We start from the raw sequence: 20,621 nt of genomic DNA on the forward strand, positions 1-20,621 counted from the left end.
AATAAAGTTTGTTGGCACTCAAATCAGGACCAAGGACTCTGGCCTTCTGATTTCCTGCCCAGTGACTTTTCCACTCAGCAATGCCAAGATCAGTCCCAGCTTCCTGCTTGTTAGGTAATATCCTAGAGAAACTTGAAACTTAACTTGGCTAGTATTTTCCTTGTCATTATCTAGGAGATGGGAACTATCCTTGCTGGATAAAGAGACCCTGTATCAAGCCAGACTAGGAGGGGCTATCTGTTTATCCCTCTCTGGCTTTAGATCTCTCCCTTACCTCTGTCACTCATTTTTATCTTCCAGAAAATCTTCTCCAACTACTTCTTATTCCCCTTTGGTGAGTCTGGACTATATACAACACAATCTAGCATGTTTTCTTGACCCTGATTTCTCAGTATGTTAATCTAACTATTGTATCATTGTTAAGCACTGGGACAATTTAAAGGACATATGGTACAATAAAACCAAAGCCAACTTTTTCTATATAACCTCTTTCTCTATGTACATATAACTTTTCACATAGCAGCCTTCCCCTATGCATAGTGTTGCCTCATTTTCACTAATCATACCTGTACATATTTTTACTAACTTTATAGTATTCCTTAAAGTAAAAACAATAGGAAATTTAGAGTGAGGCCTAAGGTTTGGAACAAAAGACTTAACTTGAATCTGTTTATTTAAATATAAGATGCCGATAATAGTAGTGCCTTGGGGGGGGGGGTTTTGGCACAGGGAGATACACAGAAAACAACCTTCCTGTGTCTACCTTTGTTTTGGCTGTTTTCTAGTTTGGAGGAACATAGTACTTTTGTAAATACTTAGGCATGATTATAAGTAATATTCATAGGTAAAAATCATTGGTCATTTGATTTTTAATCTATTTCAAAGCTGAGAATACCACTGAGCACAAAGTAAAATCTTGATAACATGTGGGGCAAATGAAGTAGAGGTAGAAGTGGAGGTTGAAGCAAACTTCTCCTTTTTTTTTTTTTTAAAGATGTATTTATTTATGTGTACAAGAGCTGGGGTACAGATCATAGTTGGGAGGGGGTGTGAGAAGATTCACCAGAGATAGAGTGGGGAGCAGAACAGGAAGATCTATTGAAATACACTACTGAGGGGAACAGCAGGTGGGACAGGGGAGGCAGCCACACCATGTGGGTCAGCTTCCTGGCCGGAAACGAATATGGTGCTGCAGTGGCTGCGGAGAGCTCCATAGAGCTGCCCTTTAACCTGTTATGCTTTAGTGTGTTGTACCACCAGAGAGGGCCCTAAACAAATTTCTTAGAGACTAAACTGTTGGTCATAGTCTTTTGGGCTTTCTACACCATACCTATTTCTATTCCTAACATGTCTATAGAGTTCACACAAGTGCCTTCTTTACACTTGAGTAATATGTGTACAATGAGAAGGAACTGTAAAACACAAATTATTTTAAAAAAAAGATGGTAGAATCAACTAGAAATCTAAGCTAATGTAAACTCGACAAAGGTGGGGACATTTGTTTCCTCCAGTGTCTAGAATAGTGTCCTGTAGTAGGCAGTTCCAGTACATATTTCTACAATAAATAAAAAAATGAATGGGGCTTTATATTTCATAAGCAATTACCATGAGTGAATAGTTTATTTACACTCTCTTATTTAATATACTAGTTTTACAGATGACACTAAGACTCAAAGAAGTTGCATACCTAGCCCAAGATCACATACAAGTAGAAGGCAGCTGTCAGGATTAAGCCCCATTCTATGAGTCTTTAAAGATTTACACTTATTTTGCCTGTGTAACTACTTAGTCAACTTGGTCAAGTCAACTCTTCTTTCTTTTATATAGAGAGGGTTAGACAGAGTCCCATTCCACGGGATGACTCCCTGAAAGGGAGAGAGCAAGTCCAGAGGACAGTCACAAGGCATAATGCCTATCCTGAGTTCAAAGTCCCCTTCTACACCAAAGCCAGCCAGCCCTTACCATTCTCTGCCACTTGACGTAGATTGCGCTCTCTTCATTTAAACCACTAGATATTCTCTTCTTTATGGGTTTATCACAAACCATGAAAGAGGTTTAAGCCGCTATCTGCTGCTATCTTTTTAAGCCAAACCTTATGTCTTAGGCCTTGATCTCCTGCCATGGATCTATAGTGTCATCATTGGCCTAGTCATTCATCATATCACTTTCTTTATAAAGTCCACTTCCCTCTCTTTTTTGTTATAATTTTAAAGTAAATAATTTAAAACTTTTTTTTAATGTGTTAGAGGAATATAAAAACCAGATTTGTATCCTTAGAGAACATAATGGGATGGTGCACCTCTTTACTCCCCTAGAGATCCCAAGTTAAGATTTCACCTTGGGGGCCCTCCCTGGTGGCACAGTGGGTTAAAGCACAGCACTAAGAAGCTAAAGCCACTTCCGCATTAGTTCGATCCCCGCCTGCCCTGGAGGTGACCCACATGGCCAGGCAGACCTCTCCTGACCCACCCACTGCTCCCCTCAGCAGTGTACTTCTACAGTCTGCCTGTTCTGCTCTCCACTGTCTCTGGTGAAGCCTCTCACCACCCCTGCATCTCTGGCCTGTACCCAAGTTCTGTATGCATAAATAAATAAATCTTTAAAAAAAAAAAAGATTTCACCTTGGACCATTACCCCAGAAGTCCCATTAAATCTCACTCTGCTTCTGACATCAATTACCTTGGCTAACCTACAGTTTAACCCATGAGCTATTGAATTTCTCCTCCAGAAATTTCCCCAACCTCAGTTAGATGCTCCTTTTATTCTCAGTGCAATGCTACATAAATTTGTTGGTTGAAAATAATGAGGAATGGGTACAGAGGTGGGAAATGAAGAGAAGGGGGAACAGAGATTATCACACTTAACGTTTTCTTTCCCACTAGACTGTAAAGTATGGTGAACAGATTACGTCACTGGAATGAACACTGAGTCCACAAGGCCTCCTCTTTTTCTGTTCTGAACTTTCCCATCCTAATTAAAGCCCTCCCAAACTAACCCCTACTCCTCATTTCTCCTGAAAGAACTCATGGGATTCATAACTCTATCCTAGAGGTTCTTTTTCTATCACTTGTCCAGTTACAATGTTCTCATTCAGTATGTCACAAATCAATCCTTGTTTTAATATGAATTTCTGTCTTGAATACATTTTTTTGAATGTGTAAGAGTCTATGCTTAACATGTATTTTATTGTATTTTGAGTTCGGGTTTAGGGGAGGCATTAAACTCACCAATGCTTTTTTAGTTTTATTTTTTTAATTTATTTATTTTTAATTGAAGTAATATTGGGATACCCCATCCCATATTTCCACTATTATACACCCACAGCCCATTCACCCATATTCCACCACCATAATCCATTGTGATTTCTTCACTCTTCATTCTTGCCCATCCTTCCCCTTGGTGCTTCAGTTCTGTGGCCTACTATCAGGGTTAGTTTTTAAGCTTGTCTTTATCTGACTATTAATTTAGGTACTTTATTTACATATATTGGTGACACTGTCTGGTATCTGTCTTTCTCCTAATGGCTTATTGAAGTATTATCCCTTCAAGCTATATCTATGTTTCTGCAAATGGCATGAGTTTTTTTTTTTTTATCACTGACTAGTATTTCATTGTGTGTATGTGTGTGTGTGTGTGTGTGTTGTATGTGTATTTTTGATAAATGCCTAGGAATTACTGGGCCCAATGACAGATCCATTTTAGTTTTGATTTGCATTTCTATAATAAGTGATTGTGTACACTTTTCATGTGCCTGCTGGTCCCATTTGAATGTCTTATTTGAAGAAGTGTCCATTTAGTTCTGTTGCCCATTTTTTGATTGGGTTATTGGCTTTGTTTATGTAGACCTTATATGCTCTTTGTTTATCAGTCATTTAATATCAGTCATTTGTCAGGTATATGTATGCAGATATTTTCTCCCGTTCAGAAAGGTGTCTTTTCATTTTAGTTACAGTTTTTGTTGCTATACAGAAGCTTTTGCATTTGATATAGTCCCAGCTGTTTATGTTCTTTTGTTTTTCTTGTTGCTGGGGATGAATCCCTAGAGGAATCACTAAACTTAGGTCATGAAATGTGATGGCTATGTATTCTTCCATGTATTTTATGGTTTCAGGTTTTACATTCAATTCTTTGATCCATTTTGATTTTAGTGTATGGTGTGGGATCATGGCCTAGCTTCATTCTTTTACATATAGATGTCCAGTTTTCCCAATACCGTTTATTGAAAAGCCTATCCTTGTTTCTGTGTATATTTTTGGATGCTTTGTCATAAACAAACTATCCATATATGTGCAGGTTTATTTCTGGGCTCCTAATTCTATTCCATTAGAATTAGTCTGTGTGTTTTGTCCCATTATCAGTATGTTTTAATTATTATGGCTTTATAATATAGCTTAAGGTCCTGAATTGTAATATCTCCTTTCTCGCTTTCATCTTTGTCAAGACTGCTTTTGCTATTTGGGGTCTTTTGTGATTCCATATGAATTTCAGTTCCAGTTCTTTGAAATATGCCATTGATATTTTTATTGAGATTATGTTGTATCTGTATATTGCTTTGGGTAAGTTGGACATTTTGACAAAATTGATTCTTCTAATCTGTGAGCAGGGAGCATTTTTCCATTTCTTTTGTCTTTATTTCTTTAAGCAATGTTGTATAGTTTTCCTTATATAGCTCTTTTCTCTCCTTTGTTAGGTTTATTTGTAGGTATTAATTTTTAGTGTGTAAAATTATAAATGGGATCACTTAATTTCTTCCTCTTCTATCTCATTATTTGTGTATAGGATTTATGTGTGCTGCTTTAATACCCTGCCACTTTGCTAAATTGATTGTTTCAATTAGTGTTTCCATGGAATCTTGATGATTCTCTATAATATTAAGCATATCATCTGCATTATAAAGCTATAATGATAGCTTTATTTCTTCTTTCTCAATTTGGATTCCTTTTATATCTTTCTCTTGTCTAACTAGACCTTCTAGTACTATGTTGGATAGCAATTAAGCATTACATTTTATGGAAACTTGTAGTCTTTCATAAAAGATATTAGTAGAAGGCATGGGGAACAAAGATGAGATTAAACAGAAAAGCAACAATTGGGAATTGTTTTTTTGCCCCACTTCTGAGCAGAAAGCTAAAACCCTCCTAGGAAATCTCTCAATTCCCATTGCTACTCATTCTACAAACTTTTTTTCATTCCATGGCCAAAGGCATTTTAAACAAAGTATAAAAAATTCAAAGCAGGCCCTCCCTGGTGGCTCAGCGGGTTAAAGCACTGCACTGAGAAGCTTAAAGCCACTTCCGCATGAGTTCGATTCCTGCCTGCCCCGGAGGAGACCCACATGGCGCGGCAGACCTCTCCTGACCTGCCCGCTGCTCCCCTCAGCAGTGTACTTCATCAATCTGCCTGTTCTGCTCCCCTCTCTGTCTCTGGCGAATCCTCTCACCCTACGCATCTCTTGCCTGTACCCCAGTTCTTTATGAATAAATAAATCTTAAAAAAAAAAAATTCAAAGCAATCCTAGTAACATTTGTGGTAGAAAATCTGACCACACTGGTATGTGTGAATTTCATATTATTCTAAACTCCCATTATTCTCAATGGGCAAATGTCAGGGGTCCTTTGAATGCAGATATTTGGAGAGCTGCCAAAGAACATCCAAAGGGTTTCTAATGAGAACTGGGGTGGGGGTGAGGGGGCTGACCTTGGGGGCTGCAAGTCCCATCTTCCTATTCCCAGTTCCCACCTGAGTTTAGGGGCCTTGCAGGTCCTTCATAGGAGGAGAAGTGTAAACACACCAAGGCTTCTTAGATGATGTGAGGCTACCCTACCACAAAACCTCAGAAAGTAGAAGAGAGAAAAATCAGTCTTTTTTTTTTTAAACTAAGAATCTTCCTTATTCTTACGAATTATTGTGCTAGTGCAGTCATATCATTTCAAACGTGTGTTTAAATGGGAATAGAATATATTACACGCATAATTTTCTCTCAAATTGCATTTGTGAGATATAAGCCTGGGTAATCCCACTCCTTTTCCAAAGCGAAATGCAACCCTTGTATTTCCAGGCATCTCTGTGAAGCAAAGCCAATACCTTCCTGTTTCTAACTTGAACACAAGTAACTATTATGTACTTTTCTGGAAACTATGATAGAATGTTATTCATCTGTTTGTTTTAATGGTTCGAGACTGGGTGGGGGGGGCTTAATTTAATTTAATTTTTAAAGCAAAAAAGTGGTGTGAGAAAGAGGGATTCTTTTGCTAAAGAAATAAATGTTCACAGTTGTCAGTTTCCAGGTGTGGGAAACAGCAAGTGATATTTGACACAATCACTTTTAATTGGTTGGGCTCACAGAGGCATTCCAGTATAAGAGGAAGGGATATTTGAGTTAGCTGAATTCTCAGCCTTAAAGATTGAGGTCTTCTCTGAGTCATCGGCCCTCTGGGTTGATGTCCTGGATTGGCTCACTTTGAAAGCTGACCTTAAAGGTCAAGTATGTTAACACATTACCCACTTTGATGCCCATTTTAGACTGATATTTAGAAAACATATTTTGTGAGAGACCTTTGTGATCACATGTTTAACCTGTGATCTTCTGAGTGAGCCAGCTTACTTTCAATAGCTCCCCTTCCAGGACACTCACCTTCCAGGATACTCACATTCTCGCCTTCACTCCAACCAGCTCTTCCCACATCTCCATCTATAATTTTGATGCAGCTTCTCCAAGAACCTTCTATTCCAAGATGTGTGCAGTTAAATGATTCCCCCTCTTCCTGGTTGGCAGATAGCAAAAGCTTCCTCAAGGTTAAAAGTTTTCCAGAAAAATGAAGGACATATTTTTGAAAAGACAGTAACTTTCATCCCATCAGATTTTAATCTGTTCTTAAATTCTGTGCTGTGAGATTTTATCCACATTGAAATAACTCTGCAGTCTTTAACTTTAACTTTATGGATCCTTAACTTTATGCAACCACTTTTTCATTAAAAGACAATTGATTTGCAGTTTTTAGACATCTGACTATATCTCGGAAGGACTAATCCTATCTCCTAGGCAGGAAGCTTCATACCCCTACCATGGTTACTAAGGCCTGGGAAGCACCATGTGTGTGATCTACCATAGCTATACTTTTGCCAGACCAGCTTATATATTACCTGATAAACAGATTTAAAAGGGTATACTTTCCTATATGCACTTATGAGCATGATACTCCTTTGAGCAGGCACTGGCAAGTTATTTTTGTTTGAATAAAGAGAAATTACTTTCCAGCTGAGAAAATCTGCATTTTGTGCTTCTCTGACTCTTTGAACTGTTAGTTTTCTTCAAACGAAGATTCAGGGTTTTGAACAAATGCATCTTGATGTGATTTCAACACCTTGACTCAAAATGGGGCTCTTGAGAGGGGCTTATTACTAGGGTAAATTCTGATGTATTGGATTATTTCTTTCACTGCAGTCCATCTCCATGAGGCTGCCATGCTGTGACTTGGAGAACTACTCTTCCTGGAGTTCTAGTTGAAGAGTTGAAGAATCAGGACAAAGTAACCTACTGATACTATATAAATTGCCAAAGCAGTTTTTCACACAGCTACCCCTTAAACCTCTTCCTAGAACCAGGGCTGGAAATTCCAACTACTGAGTCTCTTCCAAGGCCCCTCTACCTATTCCTTGCATATATTTGGTGTTTGTTTGTTTATTTGTTTGTTTTTACTATGAAATTCACATAATATAATTACAAAATATTTTCATTATAACAGAATAAAATGCCATGTCCCCTGAGTAGTTATACCTTATTTTTCCTTCTCTCCAGTTCTGGTAAACAACTTCCTGATTTCTATTTCTATGGATTTACCTATTTTGAATAGTTCTTTCAAATTGAATAATATAATATGTGACCTTTCATGCCAGGTTTCTTTTACTTAGCATATTAATCTTTTTTTTTTTTTTTTTTAGTTTTTATTTATTTATTCATACAGAACTGGGGTACAGGCCAGAGGCTCAGGGGCGGTGAAAGGCTTCACCAGAGACAGAGCGGGGAACAGAACAGGCAGATCGATGAAGTACACTGCTGAGGGGAGCAGCGGGCGGGTCAGGAGAGGTCTGCCACACCATGTGGTCACCTCTGGGGCAGGCGGGAATTGAACTCATGCGGAAGCGGCTTTGGATTCTCAGTGCTGTGCTTTAACCCGCTGCGCCACCAGGGAGGGCCGCATATTAATCTTTTAAAGACTTATTTATTTATGCACACAAGAACTGGGATACAGGCCAGAGGTGTGGGGAGGGGGGTAGGGTGAGAGGATTCACCAGAGACAGAGTAGGGAGTGGAACAGACAGATTGACAAAGTACAATGCTGAGGGGAGCAGCAGGGGAGACAAGAGAAGTCTGTTACACCATGTCTGTTACACATCCCATGTCACCTCCCTGACCAGGGATCAAACTCATACTGCAGTGACTGCGGCTAGCTTCATAGTGCTGCTTTAACCCATTGCACCACCAAGGAGGGCCCAGCATAATATTTTTAATATCCTTCTTAGTTATAATATGTTTTAGTACTTCATTCCTTTTTATGACTAAGTAGTATTCCACCTTATAGTTCTGCATTTTGTTGGTTTTTCTACTGATAAGTTTGGCTTTCTTCTACCTTTATCTGTGTGAATTTGCTAAGAACACTTGTTTACAAGTTTTTGTTTGAGCATCTGTTTTTAGTGCTTTAGTTTGAGTGAGCTTTTATAATTAGCAAATTACTTCTTTGTCTATTCTCTTCCTTCTGGGGAGAGGCATTTATTTGAGTTAGTCTTACTACCCCAAAGGGGAACTTTTTAAGGCCTAGCTCTTCAGGTAGAATCAGTTTAGTGGAGTATGTCTATTAGATCTGCTCATGATGTAGTGTAACATTGATCTGGAAAAATGTAATTTCTAGTTCAGAGGGTGTTTTTGATAAGAAGAAAGGACCCTGGCAGTGGGCTAACCCGGGACAACTCCACAGCTGTTACATTTCCATTGACTCGTCAGGCAACAAACCTTTTTTCTAACTCTGAAGCTCTAGATGTGAATAGCTGTCGGCAGTACCCTTTCCTGAGCTCAGTACATGTGTGCTGAGTTGGGCACTGTGCTGGCTCTACTGTTTGAAGCTGAGCCAGACATGGTCCTTGCCTAGAGTAGTAGCAAGGTGGGCAATAAGTGGATCAACCTAATACAAAGTCAATCAACCTAATACAAAGTCATATGTGCAAACTGAAGTGATAAAGATCACATAGGAGTTGAGGGTATTGGTGGCTACCTTCTTTCTTGAGGGAGCTAACAGTATGCAACTCTTAAGGAGGAGAAGGCATTCATGACTGTGAAAGTGGGTAGACATCAGGCAACCATGAAGCGGCAAAGCACATTCCCTGTTTTGAGACTAGCCGGGTTATTACTGCAGCTGTACCATTAGATTCATAGGTTTGACTGGAAGAGGACAAGGCTGGGAAAATGGGGAGGTATTAGATTGTGAGGGGCCTTGTGTACTGCAATCAGGAAAGTGAAGTATGTGGGGGAAGTATGGTGAATTTTATAGAGGAAATGACATTATTAAGTCTTTATTCTAAGATGACTTTGTGACTAGGTGAAGGGTGAACCAGGTAAGAGAGATCTCATCTTCTAGTGACTACCAACCCCCAAACCCCCACACACAGATAAGCCTGTGCTGTCACCTCACCTGGCCCCAGGCTACTCCTGGACATGCATGTCAAGCCAGGAGAGATGGCTCTTCTCTCCCAAGCACACCTCTCATTGTTCCTCCAAACTTCCTTGTGATATAGCTTTCCATAAAGATGAAAGTACCCACAGCAGCTAGTAACAATCAATCTATACTAAGGTCTTCCTGATCCAATAGGTCATCTCTCCTGGAAGCATGTGGATATAAAGTAAGCCAGGCTCAAACAATACATGAATTGCTAATGATGGGAATTTAGTCACCCAGGGATAGGGATTTTTATCAGGTCATTATAAAGATTAAGGGAAGTCAACTGAGGTCCTTCCTGACACCCTCTTACCATATCATCTATTCTGCCTGCACAAAATAAAATGCCCACTCTCCATCATCCTGTAACACTTTTTTTCTTTAATTTTTTGAAATATTTTTAAATTTCGGAAAAGTTGCAAAAAATAGTGCTGAACATTTCTATACATCTTTCATCTCATATTCTCTCTTAACATGTTACATAAGTACAGTAAAAGAATCAAATGTAGAAATTAGCATTAATACAGTATTGAAAATTAATCTCCAAACTTCATTGTACACTTTTCTCACTAACATTAAGGGGAATCTTTTTTTGTTTGTTTGTTTTAATATTTATTTATGTATGCATACAGAACTGGGGTACAGGCCAGAGGAGCAGGGATGGCGAAAGGATCCACCAGAGACAGAGTGAGGAGCAGAACAGATAGACTGATGAAATACACTGCTGAGGGGAGCAGTGGGCGGGTCAGGAGAGATCTGCCATGCCATGTGGATCACCTCCGGGGGCCTGGGATCCAAGTGGCTGCAGCCTCCCCAGAAACACTAGAGAGATCTTGAGGGGACCTAACATAGTTCCAGCTGGAGCAACTCCTTTTTGGCATCTGTTAGGGGTATTCTGCATCTTTTCATTCCCCTTTCCTCACCCACCCATACTTTTGTCTCCTTTCCTTATCCTAGCTCCCAAAAACTATGTCTTGGCTTTTATATGCCCTGTATTTATTTACAAGGCATGTTTTCAAGTGCTCTCTTTGCTCACTGATCTGAGAATTTTGCCCACGAATGTGAAGTGACTGACTTCCACTGTCGCTGTAAAATTCCCTCGAGGGTAGCTTGCAGCAGCAGCCCTTCCTTGATCTGATTTGGTTCTTGGGTACTTACTCCAGCTGTCGCCATGATGGCCACCATCACTCACCTTCTGGCTGTCCCCCATGAACTCCTTCCCTCAAGAAGCAAGAGACCCTGAAGGTAGAGAGCAAAGAGAGCAAACTGTGTTTGCTTTATCTAATCACATGGCAGTGAATTGGGGAGGTTGTAGGGTCTGGTCACATGTCCACTAAATTACCTTTATGGGAAACATGAGTTCCCATCACAAGACGCCTCTGCATCTTGACACCACAGTGAGGTAGCTGGTGCATGCTGGTGCCAGTCACTGTGGGGAATGGTCACAATTCCATTGGCTCTTTTACAATCTACTTTTCTTCTCTGTAGAATGTAGCCTCAGCCACGCTCACTGCAAATGCGCTTTCACTTTTTGCTGCCGCTTTGTGTTTTTAATTTGCTGAGCATGGAGGACATCAATGATGAAAGAGGTGTGAGGAGGAGAAAAGCATAAAACTGACTGATGCTGGAGGAGAATTTTTTCACCTTCCGTCAAAGTCAGCAGAAAAAAAATGGAAAGGATGAAAGGCATTTATGACTTCATGTTTAAAAGAAAACTATTTTGCCTCCCACCAGACACTAAGGTATCTTCGTAGCAGAAAGTCCCTGTGGGCAGTGCAAAAAGTCCATAACAAAACCATTTAAAGGTGAACTGCATACCATGGTTGCAGTCATTAAGTTGGAGCAAATCTTGCTCTTCTACTTGTTGTGTAAGTTTGGACAAGTTCTTCACTCTTTTTGGCACTCAGTTTTTTGTAAAGTGTAATTACTCCTTCACCTTCCCTCTAAGGTTGTCCTTAACATTAAGTAACTTAACATTTACTTTGCATGTAATGAAACATAACAGTTCTTACACAGAATAAAAGCTCATTGTCCAATCTCATTCATAATCCAGTTGATTTAATTAAAAACTGCATGGAAAAGCAGAATATTGCAATGGATCTAACAACACAACTTAATAACTTGAGCTTGAAATTTAAATTTAAACCCTAACTCCTCCACTTTCTGCCTTTGTGAGTTTGAGTCAGTTACTTCACTCTCATGAACTCTAGTTTCTCCTTCTGTAAAGTAAGCGTGATGATACTTATTTGAAAGGTACTGTGCCATGGTTCTCAGCCATGTTTTTACCACTCACATGCATCACCCTAGAATATAAGTCAGTGGGTCTGAAGAGAGCCTTGGGTTTGGTACTGAGAACTTCTAAGGAGATTCTTAAAGCCACCAGTACTGAGAACTGCTTCCTGGTAGGATGAAATTACATAGTTTTGTTTTGCTTTGTTTTTGTTTTTATCTATGTCCCCAGGAGGTTGGCCAGAGTTCTAGGTACAGTCAAAAATTCAATACACCTGCAATTCTGAGCCCTTGATAAGAAATATGTGGCCAAGGAATTCCCTTTTACTCTTTAAAAACATACTCAAAAAGTCTCTTTAGAGTCTTGAACTGGAAAGGTGGTAAGAAGTTTAGCCTAAGCCTCACACATAAAATATGGGAACTCCCAGTAGGTTAGGGATTTATTTCAGGGGTAATTCCAGGGTTTTGTCCTCCCAAGAGATATAAATTGAGGCCTTGAGAGTTTAATGTGGGGGCGGAAGGAGTGTTCTCAGAATGACACCTTAAAAATCCAGAACTCTGTTAATGCCTAGGGATAGAAAAGCATCATCTGTAATAGCAGGAGTGGCAATGCCGGAATCAATTCTGGTCTCAGTACTTCATTTTCCAAGATCCAAGGCCAGGTCATCGAGAACCTTCTTTCTCCCCATAGGTTTATGGTATTAGTTACCCAATAAAAGTGGGGTTAATTTTACAACCCAAGTAAAGTTTAAGCCAAAAAGGCTTCAACATTACTCCAGGATTTATGAAAGTAAACATGTGGAGTGCTCACAGGATTTTGCAACATTAAAATTTCAATGTCTTTATGTCAGGTATATGATATATTCATTTGTACTCGTACTTAAAGGTTAAGTTTTTAAGAGCTTTGCAATACAAACTCTTTTTCAGCTCTAAGTTGAAGATACTTCCCCCATCTCTACTTCAGTATGACTATTTCAGTGCGTAGGAAACAAAAGCAACTAAAAACAAGTAACCAATGCCATCAGATATCCCCTCACCCTAATTTCCTGTTATCTTGTGCTTTCTGGACTTACGCACTGAGCCTCCAAGCGGGAATATCCAAGGCCATAACACTGACCCCAGTTCATTTACAGAATATATACTTAATATAATAGATTGGCCTTCAAATTTACATGTTCATTAGTGATTGCAAATACTTTAATAATAATCTATGTGCCTTTGTGTAGCATTTTAAACAACTTTTCTATTTGATAGGCTTCTCATGATTTTCACTTACAAGATTAAGAGAGCAATTATCTACATCTTATAGACCAATAAAATATGGCTCAGAGGACTCAGAGTTAGCTAAGGACACTCAAATAATAAACTCAGGGAGAGAATGTTGTTCTCCTGACTTTTGCTCTAAAATACTTTAACTTTAGAAGTAACGAGAAGTAGCCAGTAAAGAGAAATGACATTTCTTCAGATGATATATGGATTTCATCAAGCCTTGGAAAAGGAGCATGCAGGGTGGAAGTCAACCTGATATGTGGCAGGTAGCTTTTGTTTGACTACAGCCTCCCTTTAAGACATAACTGGATATTCTGTACTCTGGTATCTGGTGCTTATCAAGGCTCTGTGGAAGGTTAAAGCCTCTGTTCTTTCAAATTAAGCCTTCTATTTTGTACCCTAATCCCCAGCCATTTGCTACATTGTCAGTAATCCCATCACTTCTTAGTGTCCCTTGTCTTTAGGGTAAAATCTATGTTCCTCCCCCTCTTTACTGTTAAAATTTCAAGGCAGCAAATTTTGTAAAGGATTATTTTTATTGATCATTGTTTTAGAGAATCAAAATATTTATTGACATCTTCTCTAGATTTCTTGGGAATTAGTAACTTGAAATTTTCTAGTTGGAGATTTGTCCTGGCCCTCTTTCTACAGCATAGAAATGATGGATCTTCAGCAACTATCTGCTTGTTTCTTCCAGCTGCACCCCATGGAACCTCCTAGTTGACATATCGGTTGGCGTGAATCTTGTGCATAATGCACCCACGCCTTTATTGCAAATGAAGTAGAAATAATCTGTGCTTTAAAAACAAAGCAAAAAACTGTAGAACCTGTGCCCAGATTTCCAACTCATTTCCTCTTTACTCTTACTACATCATCTTTCAGCCCACCACCAGCTGCGAAAATAAAAGTGTTTTCTCCTATATTTAAGGATGATTTTGTGCTTCGGGATGATTTGGGAGGCGGGGGGAACAGAGGAGGGGAAGCGGTGAAGGAAACTTGACCAACATGACCAACAGATGTTTTATGTGAAGGATATGGAACTGAGGAGAAGCCTAATTTTTTAGGCCGGTCTTTAGACAACTGTGCCCGACTGCGCTCCCTAGTGGCTTTTTAGGGCATCACACAGTCAGAACCAACTATGTACTGCATCAGCTAATGCTGTGTTTTGTTCTTAGAGATGAGTATGAAGAGGATGGATTCTGCCAACCATACAGAGGGATTGCATGTGCCAGATTTATTGGCAACCGCACAGTCTACATGGAGTCTTTGCACATGCAGGGGGAAATAGAAAATCAGATCACAGGTAGGTAACAATAAGAAATTTTATTTGAACCTTGAATAGCTGTTTTTCTCACCAAAAGTTTTATTGAGTTCTTCTCTTGACATAGGATGAGAGTAAGCATAGAGGTTGGGAGCAGGACCATAAAGAAGCATGAGATAGGATCTCTATGCTGTGGAATTTACATTAAAATAATTTATTGAAGAGGAAAAGGAAGCTTTGAGAAATCTCACATTCATTCAAACACTCAATAAATATTATTGAGTGCTTTTGACTTAACAGAAACTGGACTGGGCACTGAAGATATGGTGTGATGAGTAAGCCAGTATGTCTCTTCCCTCACAGAGGTTACTGTTTGGAAACATCACATAGACTAAAACGGAATGAATTTAGAGTTTAGAATACTGACTACCAATCCCAGAATTACCATTACAGTGACCTTGAGGAAATCTCTGACTCTCCTTGAAAAGCTCTTTCTTCATCTGAAAGGAGTGATTAGACAAGATGATCATAGGTCTCTTACAGCTCTGGCTTTCTGTATTTTACCCTTTGTTTTTCTAAAATGGAGGAATCTTTTTAATGGAAATCTATTGGCAAAGCACTTTCTAAAACATGTGAATTAGGTATACTGGCTACCTTGCCTGATTTTTGTAGTCTTAGTTCTGGTACTTACAGGAGTCTTGTATTTCCTTCATTACTGAGGTTAACATGCCTCTGTACCCTTACAAGCCATTAAAGTTGTCTGTATGAGATTCTAATAAGGTTGCCAGATTTAGCAAATAAGAATATTGGACATCTAGTTACATTTGTACTTCAGATAAACAACAGCTAACTTTTTAATGTACATCCCAAAGCTTCTCTGAAATTCAGATGAACTAGGTGTCTTACAGTTTAGCCAGCAACACTAGTATTAAGACAGGCAAGAAGAAACCCACATCAGGCACACAGAACAACAGAAGCTCCAGACACTGTCCTGTAAGGAATTTGAAGAAATTAAAAGGAGCCCAGGGACCTTGTTTAATCCAGAGAAGCAACTATAGGAATATGTAGGTGCGGTTTGCTGAAACCCCCATGCTTTTAGCAGGGAAAAGGACTCTGAAATTCCAGAGGACCTAAGTAAGACTGATTAAAGGAGATGTAAGCTCATGTAAGGACATTTTAACTTACTTTTCACTGAGTAATCACAGAAATAAGTGGAATTTCTGATGTAAATATTTAGTAATTCATTTGTAATAATCCTGTCTTGGAATTTTTCTAGGATATCAGCTTACTAGAAAGTTTTATAGTAAAAAAAAAAGTCCACTTAACCTTGCTTATCCAGCCTTTCCCAAACTTGTTTGGTTAGTGGAACACTAGTTTCCCAAGCACTCTTAATATTCTACAGAATAAATGTTGTGAGAAATATATTTTGAGAAACAGTGTACCAACAACCTCAGAGACTGCCTAGTAGGGGGAAGCTCCCTGTTGATGGAAGTAGGTGAAGGGAGGCTGGTGCTGTTTTTGTCCTGGGAACCATACTAGAGTCAAGGTTAGGGTAAGTGACCACTTGCATTCTGTTATACACCCCAAAACACCTGAGTTGTACTCTTTGAGAATTTTCGAGTGAACCCCCTCACATTCAGAAGATGTAATAGAAAGTAGTCAAGCAACAGAGGCATTAAAAAAGTCATCCAAAGGCAGATAGCACTTAGAGGCAATACACACATTCTGTGATCAGATTCAGCCATGTGAGTGAGTTCCACCCTGAAGCTGCCAACTGCTTTAGAAGCCTCACCAAATGAATAAAATGTACCGGTGTACCGGATGAAACCCAACATTTTGTTGCTTTGTAGTAAAAATGAAAAATATATTGTGCTTTAACCTAACTAATTCTTTTTATTAGGAAACGGTACATATGTAATTTAATCCTTTTTTTTTTTTAACTTTGTAGACAAAATGAGTTTTTTTTCAACACAGTGAAAGTAATCTGCTTAGACAACTGAAATGAATCTCCTTCTCTTGGCCTTGTCTGTTGGACCACAGTGATCCCTTCCAGTGTGTGCTTAGATCTTATATCTGTTGACCAGATAGCCAGAGCAGATAAACCTTGGCTCCTGGGAGTTAATAATTGTGTTTGTTTTCCAGCTGCCTTCACCATGATCGGCACCTCCAGTCACTTATCTGATAAGTGTTCCCAGTTCGCCATTCCTTCCCTGTGCCACTATGCCTTCCCTTACTGTGACGAAACCTCATCCATCCCAAAGCCCCGTGACTTGTGTCGTGATGAATGTGAAATCCTGGAGAATGTCCTCTGTCAAACAGAATACATATTTGCAAGATCAAATCCCATGATTCTGATGAGGCTGAAGTTGCCAAACTGTGAAGATCTCCCCCAGCCAGAAAGCCCAGAAGCTGCAAACTGTATCCGGATTGGAATTCCTATGGCAGATCCCATCAATAAAAGTAGGTGGTAGACCCTGATTGCCCATGCTGCCTTGGGACTCAGTACCCCCATAGCACAGTGAAAGTGTGAAATTATTCATATTGCTAGTCAGATTCCCTTCCAGTGGGCTAAATATTTCGTAGGGGTAGAATTAGATCTAAGTATCTACCTTTGAGAAGATAACTTAAAAATAGAGTTGATAGTACCTCAGTGACTACACATAAAAAGTGCCACATCCCCCATAATGTGGTATATAGTCAAAGTAATGAAAATGAGTATCCAAACAAAAACTGGTATGCATGTGTTCATACAGCATTATTTATGATAGCTGAATAGGTGGAGACAAATCAGATGTCCATCAGTAGATGGCTGGATGAAATATTACTCACCTATAACAAGGAATGAGGTCTTGACACTTGTTACAACATGGATGAATCTTGAAAACATTTTTTTTAGATATAGACAGATACTTATTTAAAATTCTGATTTTCTCAACAGTGTTTTCTACCAACTCAGGGTACAGAAACTTTCACAAGCATCACAATCCTTTGCTTAGTTTCTTCCTTTATGGGAACCTTAAGTGAAAAAAGCCAGACACTATTCTATGATTCCATTTATATGAAATATCCAGAAAGGTAATCTCACAGACAAAAAGCAATCAGTGGTTACATAGGGGGGCAGTATTAAGTGATTGCCTAATAGGATGGGGTTTCCTTTGTGATAAGGATGCAAGCATTCTAGAAGTCAGTGGTGATAAAGATTGCACAATATTGTGAATATACTAAATGTACTAATGATAAATTTTGTGGTGTGTATTATACCACAGTTTACATACATACATACATACATACATATATATATATATATATACTTGCCTCCATCCTCTATCCTTTCATCGCCATCAAACAAAAGACTGTTCCTTTGTATGTTTGCCATTCATCAAATTAAACTCACTGTTTTTTTTTTTATTTCCTTTGGTAGGTAATACTATATTATGAAATAATTGATTGCATCTGAAATGCTTAGAACTGTGCTTAGCATATGGTATTTACTATTATTCCTGTCATCACTACCTCTCCAAACTCCAGTTTACTTCAACTCAATAGATGCTGCATGCTTTCAAATAGTGTGGTCATCTAGGAGAAGTACATAAGAGGGCCTCTTCTCAAGGATGTCATGTCCATCAGTGCATAGACAGCCCTAATAATAAACATTTTCTATGAACTACCAATTAGATTTTTTTTAATCACATGAGTCACGTTCTAAGACTTCAAAAGAAATGGAAAGCACATTTGTCTTGAACCTCCCTGAACCATTCACTAGGAAATGACTCCTGAACCCACAGGTCCCATCCCAGTTCTGATTTTTTCTGTGTTCAATATTAAAAATACTTGTCGGGGACTGGTTTTATTCCTGAAGCATTAGTTTTAAATCCTCCCAGGAATGGAACTACCCTACATCCAGCAAAAGCTGTGGACTGCCTACTGGCCCCTGATCAGCAGGGCAGACTTGGCCTCCCATGAGGATAATTGCACATCCTTCTAGAAATTGCTGCCTGGAAGCTCCAGCATCTCCTCTGTTTCTCAAAGTTTGGGATTTTCTTTTGTTTTTCAGATCATAAATGCTATAACAGCACAGGTGTGGATTATAGGGGGACAGTCAGTGTGACCAAATCTGGGCGGCAGTGCCAACCATGGAATTCCCAATACCCTCACACACACACCTTCACTGGCCTCCGTTTCCCAGAGCTGAATGGAGGCCATTCCTACTGCCGCAACCCAGGCAACCAGAAGGAAGCACCCTGGTGCTTTACCTTGGATGAAAACTTTAAGTCCGAAATGTGTGACATCCCTGCATGTGGTAAGTCTCTAGGCATTTCCTTAAATGTATTCAGTAACTTTTACAGTTGTTCACCCAATATGCCTTCCTTTAGGAGAATCATGGGAGGTTAAGAGAGATTGCCAGTGTTTGTTCTCAACCTGTATTTCTAGGGTAAATAAACCTTGCTGTTTCTACATAAAACACCTCATAGGAAAGGAAAGTATGCACTCAAGAAGTGAACTGCCTTTAAACCTGTCTCCATTGAACTAGAAGGTGAGAGGGACCCATCCCTCCAGAGACACAGGAGGAGCTACTTGTCATTCTTGTAAAGATCTTATTCATAATGATCCATGTCCCAAAGTACCTTTGCACAACAGGTATACTGGAAGCAGAGAGATAACTGTTTCCTGTGTCTTTGAGAACACCCATCAAGCACAATGAAACTATAGCAATTACTCAGTCTTCTGTGGAAATCTGTGGATGAACTATATCCTTATCTCATCCTTTTGTGCTTCAGAAGAAGTATGGGAAGGAAATTAAATTCCTGAGTCAGTTTGTGCCTCCTTCTGGAAAATGCTTAGCACCTAGGAGAAAGAGAATGAAGATGTTGGTTAAACCTGGAATGTAGGACAATTTTGGCATCAGTCCATCTAGCTGATCTTAGTGCTCATAGAGAATGTCAAATGTACCTCCCAGTTATAATGTGGTAATCAGGATGTCTGTTGGGAAAACCACTGCAGTATAATGGAATAATAATGATGTGCGCCCATGGCTGCTTGTGAGAATAAGTGAATCATTAAGAGAAAAATTCTGTGCTTTCCAGAACATAGTAAATGTTTAATAAATATTAACTATTATAATTTTAGACAGAGAAATGCCCGTTTCTCAGTGTAGCAGATATTGTTTGACAACTCACTATGGAGAAGGGGGTTGAAAGAAGAATGAAAGTGGGCATGATATAATACAAATACAAATCAGCTAAAATGTTATGGGACACAAAGAGTCATCCAAAATAGTTAAGAAGTACATGGGGAAAAGCAATACAAATTTTTTTTTACCATAATGAATTTTTTTAATTATTCATTTCTAAATATAGTTTTAATAAAAGACTTAATGATGAAAAGTTGGGAATCTATTATCTATCTACTACTTCGCCCTTACATTTTATATGTTACCAAACTGTCTTTCCCTGAAAAACGTTTTTATGGGTGATTAAACAGAACAAGTTTCAGAGGTAACTGGACCCATTTTGTATTACTGGGCTTTAAAATGATTTCAGATGCAGCATAAACAACTTATCTCTGCCATAGCCACTACTGATAACTTCAGGGCCAATTATCCTATATTTTTAAATGACTTGCACTTAATAATTTATAACTTTTCCCACATTATGCTCAACAGGAGTAGGAAAAGAAGCATGAATTCATTTACTTAATTGCCCCACCCCTTCTCCTTAACTCAGTCCACTGTGGTGATTTGCAAGAGAGCCCAGGATAAAAGCAACATTTCCTGAGCACCTTGCACATGCCAGACTCAATGCTTGTGGGTTTAGTAGGTTTCATTTACACCCACCTGCCCATTGTGGCAGGTATAATTAAACTGTGCTATGACAAAGAAATTGAGGCTTAGAGAGCCTGAAAGTCACCCAGCTAGGAAATGGCAGTCATTTCTGACACTTAACTCTTGTTCTTGTTCTGTGGCTAGCTCAGGCACTGATGTGTTCGTTAAGGAGACTGAGTGAATTATCTTAAGGAAGGAAAGAAAGAATACTCACTTCACTCTGGGAGAACCCTATTGTATTTTAGGTGACTTCTGAGCCTTCATTTTCAACTAGTGCTCATCTGAAGTAAGGTGGTAACGTATTTATAAACTGGAAAATTTGCTGATAATC

General features: G+C 39.1%; 1 protein-coding gene across 1 annotated transcript in view; it reads left to right on the top strand.

The window, feature by feature from the left end:
* Nucleotides 1-20,621, top strand: part of ROR1 (receptor tyrosine kinase-like orphan receptor 1) — a 149,427-nt gene that overhangs the window by 101,782 nt on the left and 27,024 nt on the right. Inside the window, exons 5-7 of the mRNA XM_012722128.1 lie at nt 14,384-14,511; nt 16,612-16,929; nt 18,524-18,769. Of these exons, the coding sequence (XP_012577582.1) occupies nt 14,384-14,511; nt 16,612-16,929; nt 18,524-18,769 (692 nt within the window). The remainder of the gene's footprint in view (nt 1-14,383; nt 14,512-16,611; nt 16,930-18,523; nt 18,770-20,621) is intronic.

This window comes from Condylura cristata, unplaced genomic scaffold (assembly GCF_000260355.1).
Source record: "Condylura cristata isolate star-nosed mole 26May11 unplaced genomic scaffold, ConCri1.0 scaffold00008, whole genome shotgun sequence".
Taxonomy (NCBI): Eukaryota; Metazoa; Chordata; class Mammalia; order Eulipotyphla; family Talpidae; genus Condylura; species Condylura cristata.